At 46.5% G+C, this 10,602-nt stretch overlaps 1 protein-coding gene across 1 annotated transcript in view; it reads left to right on the top strand.

Annotated features, from left to right (window-relative positions):
• Window positions 1-10,602, top strand: part of FBLN7 (fibulin 7) — a gene marked incomplete in the record, with an annotated part of 46,166 nt that overhangs the window by 25,899 nt on the left and 9,665 nt on the right. The window contains 1 exon segment of the mRNA XM_027774998.1: window positions 5,986-6,111. Within this exon segment, the coding sequence (XP_027630799.1) occupies window positions 5,986-6,111 (126 nt within the window).

A 10,602-nucleotide genomic window follows, 5' to 3' on the forward strand; every position in this document is an offset into this window, starting at 1 on the left:
CGCATGTGCTAGCCAGCCAGACAGAGAGAGACATAGAGACAGAAAGCGAGAAATCACCCCCCAGGGGGGATGGTCACGCTGCAATCCCTTCTCCTCCATTCTCCTCTCAGGATCTTGGGCATGCCATGCACGCAGCCCGGCGTGAGTTTTAAGCCACCGGGTCTGGGACGTGAACCGCGGTCAACTACGTGGGAGTCCAGCAACATGGCCATTACAGTAACTGCTGGTTCCCTATTTATTTTTTAATTTGACCAGAGAGGGACAGAGCAAGAGAGAGAGAGAGTGATAGAGAGAGTGAGAAAGCAAGGACCTGAATCATGGTTGGCCATGTGGGAGTCCAGTGCCCTTAACCACCACACACCTGCCAGCCCCTAGAACCTTGCTCTTGGAACAGTGTGTGAGTTGACAGTGAGCAAGGAGATGGAGACACACCGGCGAGCTGGCGTAGTCACGGATGCCATTCAGGTGGCAGCTTTTTGTTCTAAGCACAATAAGCACTTTTTTTGTTTGTTTTTGTTTTTTTGGGAGAGGTTTTTGCTATAGGGCACGTGTGCTCTCCTGAAAGAGAGAGAGAGACAGAGAGACAGGAAGCAAGAAATCACCCCCCAGGGAAGATGGCCATGCCACAATCCTTTCTCCTCCATTCTCCTCTCGGGATCTTGGGCATGCACGCACACGTGCCTGGCATGAATTTAAGCCACCAGATCCGGGATTCGAACCGCGGTCAACTACATGGGAGTCCAGTGACATAGCCATTGCAGCAACTACTGGTCCCACACAATAAACAAGTTTAAGAGGGGGAGTGTTATAATTCCATTGTGATTAGATCTGTATGTTACTGCATGTGGAGAATACATTGGAGGCGACAAGAATGGAAGCTGAAGGCTGATGCCCTTGGCCTGTGGTTACAGGAACCAGAGCCTACATAGCCGACTGCGTGGTTCAGTCCCAGTCCCTGTGGCTGGAAAAATGCACTGGGCACATGTGCATGCATGCCCCAGATCCTCACAAGATGGAGAAGTGACCACACCCCATTGAGGGATACTTTCTCCTTCTCCCTCCCTCTGTGTTACTCTCTCTCTCTCTCTCTCTCTCTCTCTCTCTCTGGTAAGAGCACAAGCCCTTTGGCAATAAAAAAGAAAAGAAGAAAAAATGGAAGCTAGGAAACCACTTATATGGCTACTGCAGAAGTCCAGGGATGAGCTTATAGCAAAGGAAGTTCAGGTATATTCAGTTACAGAGCTGATGCCACCTGCTGTGTGGACCAAGAGCCAGAAGAAGTCAAGGTTCTCAGACTCAAGCGTGGATAACCGGGTACAGAGGGTCACTTACAGAGATAACAAGGACTGAGTGACAGATGGAGATTTGTTTTTAGACAGCATACATGTGGGCCCTTGGTCAGAATTCCACTCTAGACATGCTAAGTTAGGGTGTCTGTGTGAACCTGAATGGAGATTCATGAATTCAGCCCCTGGAGATGTCAGGTGGGTAGATGTCAGTTGCATAAAGTCTGGAGCTCAGGGAGGAGGAGTTAGAGGTACACAGCTGGGAGTTACGAGCATAATTAGTACTTAAATCTGGGACCAGCGTATGGCATAATGGTTACATCACTGGACTCCCAGTAGTCGACCACGGTTCAAGTCCCGGACCTGGCACGTTAAAACTCACACTGGGTGTGTGTGTGTGTGTGCCCAAGATCCCAAAAGGAGAATAGAGAATAAATTGCATCATGGCCATCCTCCCTTGGGGGTAATTTCTCACTTTCTGTCTCTCTGTCTCTCCACATGCAAGCGCCCTATTGCAAAAATCTCCCTAAAAAAGATAATATTTAAATCCATGGATGGTGATAGGAGCACTCCTGAAGAGAGGGCAGAGACAGAAACATGGCTCAGGACAGACCTGAAGGTCAAAGGAGGAAGAGCCTGTAGAGGTGGACCGTGAGGAGGCTGTGGAAAAGCAGGGAGGTGGCACTGGGGTGAGTGTCGGGAAGGTGATCGTGCTGTCAGAATGGAGCAGAGCTTTAGTTCATCTTGCTTCTTGAGGCCTTTTCTTAGAGAGCTTTAACGAAGATTTGAGTAGAAAGAGATGCCTTTTATATAATAGCCCTTCAATAAATATTAATAGTTGTTGGGTGAACTGGCTGGCTGATCTCCCAAATAAATGAATGAATGAGGCCCTGTGTTTCAAAACTATGAATTTCCTTCCAGTCTTTTATGCAAGTACATATATATGCAAGTTTCCAATACTGAAAACTGTCTGTGCATAGATACTAGAATAAGCAGTTCTTCACCACCCTTTCCTAAACATAACTTTTCATAGTTACGAAGAACTTCCTCGTTAGGGCTCTGATAAGCATTTTGGAACAATCTATTACTGTTTTCCCAAGTTTTCATGATCATAAATGATGCCAAGATATGCATCTTTTAAAATTTTTAACTTTTTAAAAATTTTGCTATTGAGTGCACGTGTTCACAAGAGAAAGGTAAAGAGAGTGAGAAAGCACCCCTCAGGGGGAAATGGTCTTGCCACAATTCCGTCTCCTCCTTTCTCCTGCTTTTGGGGTTTGGAGCACAAAAAATGCTTTCCATGTCACCAGATCCAGGACTCAGCAGGCGCTCAGTCATGTGGGACCCAGCAGTCTTAACCACCATGCCACCAGCTGGCCTCAGTAAGCATCTTTCTAAACAGTTCCAGTTGCTGAAGGAGTCTGCCTCTAGGAACCCTCAAATCATTCCAGGTCAAAGCCCTAAGACTGACGAGACTTTGTTGGAAGGAGAATCCAAATTGAGCACAACGAGGAAAACAGGTGCAAATGAAAGAGATGGTCGTCCAGGTAACAGTGAAAAGAAGCCGAGCTGAGAGAGTGAGAGGCCCTGGTTTTGTTCACATGAGAAAACAACTGAAGCAGAAATTTTCAGAGTCATGAAGATAGCAATGCTCTATGGGAAAACCTATTTAAAGATGAATAATAGGAAAGGTCTTTGGTCAAACCCCATACAAACTAGTATAAGAAAAAAAGAAAAGAAAGTCTCTTTAGACAATGAAGAAATGTCCAAAAGACATTTCCATAACAGATGAAAACTGTAACCTAATATTTCTTTTTTTAAGAGAGATTTTTGCTATAGGGCGTATGTACTTGCTAGAGAGACAGAGAGACAGAAAGCAAGAAGTCACCCCCCCCCCCACCCAGGGGAATGGCCATGCTGCAATCCCCTCTCCTCCATTCTCCTCCCAGGATGTGGGGCATGCGCACATGCACATGTACCTGGCGTGAGTCTTAAGCCTCCAGGTCTGGTACTCAAACTGTGGTCGACTATGTGGTAGTCCAGTGACATAACCATTATGTCATCTGCTGACCCTATAGCCTAATATTTTAATAAAGTTGAAGGAAATTTATTTATTTGTTTATTTTAGTCCTTGCTATTAGGGCATGTGCACTTGCCAGAGGTAGAGAGCAAGAAAGTGAGAAATTACCCCCCGAGGGGATGGCCATGCCACAATCCCTTCTCCTCCAGTCTCTTCTCAGGATATGGGGCATGCACACACATGTACCTGGCATGATTTTCAAGTCACTGGACTCAAAATGCACAATAAGCCATGTGGGATTCAGCATCTTAACCTGTATGCCACCTGATGACCCCACTGAGAGAAATTTTTAAAAGATAACAGCTATACAACAACAGCATAAATAAAAATGAGAAGACATCACATCACATGAGAAAGGAGACTCCTTTATGAAAGCGAGACAGGAAGAAAGTGAGAAAGAGAGGAGCTGGCAGGTGGCGTGGTGGTTAAGGGCTCTGGACTCCCACGTGGCTGACTATAGTTTGGGTCCCGGACCTGGAGGCTTGCTTTCTTACTCTCCCTTTCTCTGTGTCTGTCTCTCTCTGGTCAGAATGGAAGAATAGTGATAATAAATAAAATTAAAAATAAGTAAATCTTAAAAAAAAAGAAAGAAAGAGAGGGAGAGAGAGGGGCAGGGAGACAGAGATGGGTACTTTTGACAGGATCTTATTGTTGCGACCCTCCTGCTGCTGCCGTCAGTTAACCAGGATTATGGAAGAACACAGCCCCCAGCATGTTCAGGTCAGCCTGGGGACAGAACCCAGTCCTCTCGTGTGGCCTCCAGGCTCCCAAGCAGTGATGCTATCTGTGCATCACCACAGGTAGGCCAAGAAATGGAAAAAATTAAAGTGAGATGACAGAACCCAGGAAAGAGAATTTAAAGGAAAAAAATCAGATTATGTCCATGAAGCACTGAGCTCAGTTTCATGGAAGCAGCAAGTGCTCACCGAGCAGTAGATTAAAGCAGGATTATCCTCCATGCTTTGACTCGCCAGCCTCTCCTGCAGCTTCTGCCAGTGCCCTCTTTACAGCTCTGAAATCACCATGCATTTCACCAAGTGTCACAGCTTGCGAAGCATGTGAATACGGTTGGATCCGGACACCAGGCCACTGGATGCCCTGTCTTTCAAGATAAGAAATAAGAGAGTTTATGGAGCCTGCCTAGAAATGACTGTCCTGGGAGATCCAGAGAGGAAGACAGTGCTCCTCATCCTGGGGCACTGTGCACTTCTCTGTCGGGCAATGACCCAGCCCCGGGCCTCATGGTCCAGGGACAGGCCAGGCCTGCAGAGCCCAGCAGAGGAGAGACGATGGCACCAGTCCCAGTGGGGCCAAGATGAAAGATGCTAGCATGTACACTCGCTGGCTCTCTGCCCACGACTTCACAGCCTAGTGAACTGCCACTTTCAGACTACGCTGGTGAGCACAATGGGGCTGGACAAGGCGTAGAAACGGAAATACCAGCCTTCGTGGTATTTGTGTGCAGGGTCGTTTCATACACATTCATACACATTCCTGGAAACCGGTCAGCTGAAAACAATGTATGGGCAAAGAGCGCGAGGAATTGAAATGGCTCCTTCTCCAGGGATAAGCCATTGGATGGGATGAAGCCTTTCATGGTGAATAGAAACCATGTAACTGTCTGCATAACATCCCAATCACGAGGAGGCTTAAGGGAAACCGAAGTCCCTTCCAATCCACCCCAGACAAGGCTGTCATTCTCGTTAGTGTGAAGCACCTGTTTCTTCCTCTTGATAGACGCAGCGGGAAAGGGAGCTCTTATGCCAATGAAATGTTTTTAATTTTCCTTCCCAGATTCTGTGGTCAAGCCAGTGCACCGATACAACTCTGGTGGAAATGGCCATGGCTGTGCACTCTCACTGGGTGTAGGTAATTCATAGCAAGCACAACATGGCCTGAGGGTTTTTTAAAAAAAATCACATTTTTTTCTAATTAAACATTTTATAAATATTTGTTGTGGGAAAAAAATGGAAGAATACATAAAAGTATAAGTAAGCAAATAAAAAGCAGCTAGAAGCCTACCACCCACAGAAAAACCCATCGTAACTCTCGCTCCATGTAAGCTTTCCATGGCACTGTCGTATGTATGAGCAAGGAACATGTACCTTCATGACATGACGGGAGTGTCAGCAAACTCCTACCTGGTCGAGTGTAGGAAGGCTTCTGGGTGGGAATCTGGAGTGTTTTCCCCATCTTGGCCATTCCAATGAGCTATCTCCCCCTTTATAACTCCTCTGAACTTCATTCCTGTTTAAAAGGTATGTCACCCAGGTGCTGGCTGAAGGACCTGACTCAGAGGTAATGTGGGCAGATGCCCACAGGGAGCCTCACCTGCCTGGCTCCAGCTGTCTACACTGCACCTTTGCAGATGAGAAACTGGCACCTCAGGGTGGAGCGCGGCCAGATACTGGGCCAGCTCCAGCACGCAGAGGCCCAGGTGGGCGTGGTGCGTGCCAGGTGCAGGGCTTGGCAGATGGACAGGCAGCCCTGGGGACGGGCTGAGAAGGGCAGGGTGGGGAGGTGGAAAGTGTCTGACGGTTTGAGAAAGTCAGCCCATCCATGTTTTTGTATTAGAACTAGAACTACATACTGACATTTTGAAATGATTTCTTTTCCCAGGTATCAGCGAATGCGCCAGCCAGCCGTGTCAACATGGTGGGACGTGCGTAGAAGGGGTCGGCCAGTATAGGTGCACTTGTCCTCCAGGAAGGACTGGGAGCCGCTGTCAGCATCAGGCCCAGACTGGTATGTAGCCACTGGGCTGGGCAGGGCTGTTCCACGGCAGGGAGAGGAGGACCCTGGTTTGGGTCGCCAAATGCAGACCAGTTGGGAGCCCAGTGGCCCCAGGAATGTGAAGCGCTCGATTGCTGTCCCTGGGTCCCTGAAATGGTCACTTGGCTGGAGCTTAACTTTTCTGTGTAACTGGAGTTCTCATCTGTCTTGTGGACGAAAACATAGCAGAGAAGGTCCTACTTCCAACCTGAAATCTCCCCAGATGGGGCATTTGGCCCGAGAAGCTTCAGTGTTGCCACTTTGGCTTGATCAACATTTCTTCTGCCAGCAAACCTGTCTTTCCTTTCAAGTGATCCCTTTATATTCTACAAAACGAGCAGTTACTGATGCAGTCCAAAGTCTTTTTTCTTTAAAGGGTACCACCACACCACACCACCTGCTAGTCCCCCAAAGTCTTTTAAGAGCTGGATAGCTCAACAGTTGGCTCATGATGAGGCTATTTTCAGAGGTTACTTTCACATCCTGAGTCCAGCACATCCGTAGCCTGGAGGTCTAAGAAGCCACACAGTGGCTGGTTTTGCATATCGCATGACAGTCCTATGGAGGTTGGAGGGGGTTCTCACACAGTGCTACATCCAAGATTTCTTCTATGAAAAAAGTGCAGCCCTAAATCTACCCTGTTCATTTGCTGGAAAAGACGGGCGTGTTGTCTTTACTTTGTGAACTCTCTGTGCGGGAAGAAGGAGGGTGCTTAATGGAGTGTCCAAAGAGCAGGAGCTTTTCTTGAGATCCTTGAATTGAACCCAGGCTGAGGTCAGCTTCAAAGAGTGCCCCCAGAGATTTGCTGCATATGTGTCTTGATGCAATTCAGCAGATGGCCTGCTAGGCACTTTCTCAGAATGAGGCTGCCCTCTGGGGAGCCCAGATGGGGCTGTATGTATAAATACATACATAACCTAAGTTATGTATGTATTTATTTAAAGGATTTTATCACGGCATATGCACTCTCTAGAGAGAGAGAGAGACAGAAAGAAGTAAAGTGACATATCACCCCTGGGGGGGATGGCCACTCTGCAATTTTTTGTCCACCATTCTCTTAGGATTTTGGACACTTGGGACCAGCAGTTGGCATAATGTCTATGTTTTTGAACTCCCATGTAGTCGACCATGGTTTGAGTCCTGGACCCGGTGGCTTAAGCTAACTCCGGGCCCGTATGCATGTGTGCCCAAGATCCCGAGAGGAAAATGGAGGAGGAGGGATTGTGACCTGGCCTTGCCCCTTAAGGGGTGATTTCTCACTTTCTGTCTCTCTGCTTCTCTCTTTCTGGAGAGCACACATGCCCTATAACAAAAACCTCTCCAAAAAATTAAAAAAAAAAATTTAAATAAAGAATAAAAGGATTTTGGACACTTAGGCTCATGCACCCAGTGTGATTTTCAACCCACCAGATCTGGGACTTAAACAGTGGCCGTCATGTGGGAATTCAGTGCCTTAACGACCAGGCCAACTACTGGCCCCCACCCTATTTATTTTTAAATTCTATTACTTTTTTTTAAGTTCATGTTTTTTCCGAGAGAGAGAGAGAGAATTCCCAACAACATCTCCATGCCACAGTTCGCCCCTAGCCTCAGCCAGCTTAAATCATGGCCCATGCTGGTGCGCTTGTGTACAGGGATTCTTTAGGACCTGACCTAAGACTCTCCCACATAGGTCCAGCTATGTTACCACTGTGCCACCGTATGGTCCTTATTTACCTTTTTTTTTTTAAGATTTTTTTTTGTCACTGCTAGCAGGTGGCACAGTGGTTAAGGGCGCTGGACTCCCACATGGCCAACCATAGTTCAAGTCCCAGACCTGGTGGCTTGCTTTCTCACTTTCCCTCTCTTTCTCTCTGTCCCTCTCTGGTCAAACTTAAAATAAATAAATAATTCTTTCTTTAAAAAAAGGTTTTTTTATCAGGACCAGCAGATGGCATAGTGGTTACATAGCTGGACTCCCATGTAGTTGACTGCAGATTCGAGTCCCAGACCCAGTGGCTTAAAACTCACACCAGGTGTGTGTTTGTGCATGCCCAAGATCCCAAGAGGAGAATGGAGAAGGGATTGTGACATGGCCATCACCCCCCCCCCCCCGGGGGGGGGGGGGTGATGGCCATGTCACAATCCCTTCTCCATTCTCCTCTCAGGATTTTGGGCAAGTATGCATACTTGCCCAAAATCCTGAGAGGAGAATGGAGAAGGGATTGTGACATGGCCATCACCCCCCCCCCCCCGGGGGGGGGGGGGTGATGGCCATGTCACAATCCCTTCTCCATTCTCCTCTCAGGATTTTGGGCAAGTATGCATACTTGCCCAAAATCCTGAGAGGAGAATGGAGAAGAAGGGATTGTGATATGGACATCCCCCCTGAGGAAGTGATTTCTCACTTCCTGTCTCTCTATCTCTTTTTCTCCAGCAAGCACATGCTGCCTATGCCAAAAATCTCTCTTAAAAAAAAAAAAAAGTTTTTTTTGTCATAGAGCACATATGCTTGCCAGAGAGAGAGAGACAGAGAGCAAGAGACAGAGAGAGGGAAAGTGAGAATCATCCCCGTGTCCACGGCCATGCTGCAGTCCCTTCTCCATTCTCCACTAGGGGTTTTGGGCACACACGTGCCGGAGTGATTTTCAGGCCACTGGGTCTGGGACTTGAACCATGGTAGATCATGTCCAGCACCTTAACCACAATGCCACCTGCTGGCCCCATTATTTTTTATGGTAAAATATACCTTATGCCAAATGTGTTATTGTAACCATTTTTAAGCATACAGTTCAGTAGCACCGAGCACATTCCCATTGTGCAGCCATCACTGCCAGCCAGCTCCACAATTTCCATCTTGCGAAACGGAAGCTCTTGTACATTATACAACTCTGGACCCCGCCCCCAGCCCCTGACAGCCACCGTTCTACTTCACATGTCCACGGATGTAACCACTCTAAGTACCTCCCAGCCCCTGAATCCCAGTGTTCGTCCTATACCTCCAGTTGGTTTTCCCACCTCTTCCTCTTTAGTCTCCCCAGCCATATGAGAGCTTTAAGTCATTTGAAATCTTTCAGCAAAGTAACATTTTATTCTGATTTAAAAATTAACTTTTGTTCTTGGTAAAAAATAAAAACAAAAATCTTGAACACATTAGAAAAGTACAGAAATACAAACAGAAAGAAAGAATGAAATGACAGAAAGGAAGAGAAGAAAGAAAGAGTAGTGGCCCGACCCCCACCCCCCCACACACACAGTGAGAGATTTTTGGTATAGTGCATGTGTTTTCCCCAAAGACACACACACACACACACACACACACACACAGAGAGAGAGAGAGAGAGAGACTATGATGGTATTCTCTCTATTGTCCAATAGATCTCAAGCTGTGTTGCGATCCTTTCTCCTCCATTCTCCTCTTTTTTTTTTTTTGAGAGGTTTTTTTTGTTTTTGCTATAGGGTGCGTGTGCTCGCCAGACAGACAGAGAGAGACATAGAGACAGAAAGCGAGAAATCACCCCCCAGGGGGGATGGTCACGCCGCAATCCCTTCTCCTCCATTATCCTCTCGGGATCTTGGGCACACACGCACACGCACCCGGCATGAGTTTTAAGCCACCGGTTCGGGACACGAACTGTGGTTGACTATGTGGGAGTCCAGTGACATAGCCATTACGCTAACTGCTGGTTCCCCTCCATTCTCCTCTTGAGATTTTGAATATGCAAGCACACATACCCAGCATGAGTTTCAAGTTTCTGGGTCCGGGACTTGAACTGTGGTTGACCATGTGGAAGTCTAGTTACTTTTACCACTATGCCACCTGTTGGCCCTGAGGGCCAACTTACTTTTATAATTTTAGAGTTTAAGTTTGTTTGTTTGTTTGTTTTGTTTTTTAAGGTTTTGGCATAGGGCACATGCGCTTCCTGGAGAGATTTTAACATCCAACAGAGGTCTACCATGTAGGAGTCAAGCCGCCTTAACCACCCTGCCACCTAATGGCCCCTTGTTAAGCTTTTTTTCTTCATATATATATATTTAAAATTTATTTATTTACATTCATTCACTGTACATCATTACAGCATACAAAATGAGATTTTTTCCATTCAGAATACACTTGGCTCAATCAAGCACATCAATGTATGTGTTATTGTCAACAAATAATTTTCCATTTCTTATTTCCTGTATATTTTGCCTTTTTTTCCATCCTTGATTCCCTATCTCTCACCCTCTGCCATCTCCCACCCTCCTCCCACACTGTGTCTGGTATCTATTATTGCTTTCTACGCTCCCCCCCCCATTTTATTGTTTTACTAAATATCTTAATTAAATATTTTCAATAGCAAGCACAGCTGATATATACATATCCATGAACACAAGTCTGACTTTAGGCATAAACCTCAGTGAGTAGAATGAACATACTATAAAGTAGCACCTAGCTAGAGCTATATAGCTTACTGCAGTCATAAAAGAGGTATTTTTACTGTG

The sequence above is a fragment of the Tupaia chinensis genome, unplaced genomic scaffold (genome assembly GCF_000334495.1).
Source record: "Tupaia chinensis unplaced genomic scaffold, TupChi_1.0 Scaffold000511_1, whole genome shotgun sequence".
Taxonomy (NCBI): Eukaryota; Metazoa; Chordata; class Mammalia; order Scandentia; family Tupaiidae; genus Tupaia; species Tupaia belangeri.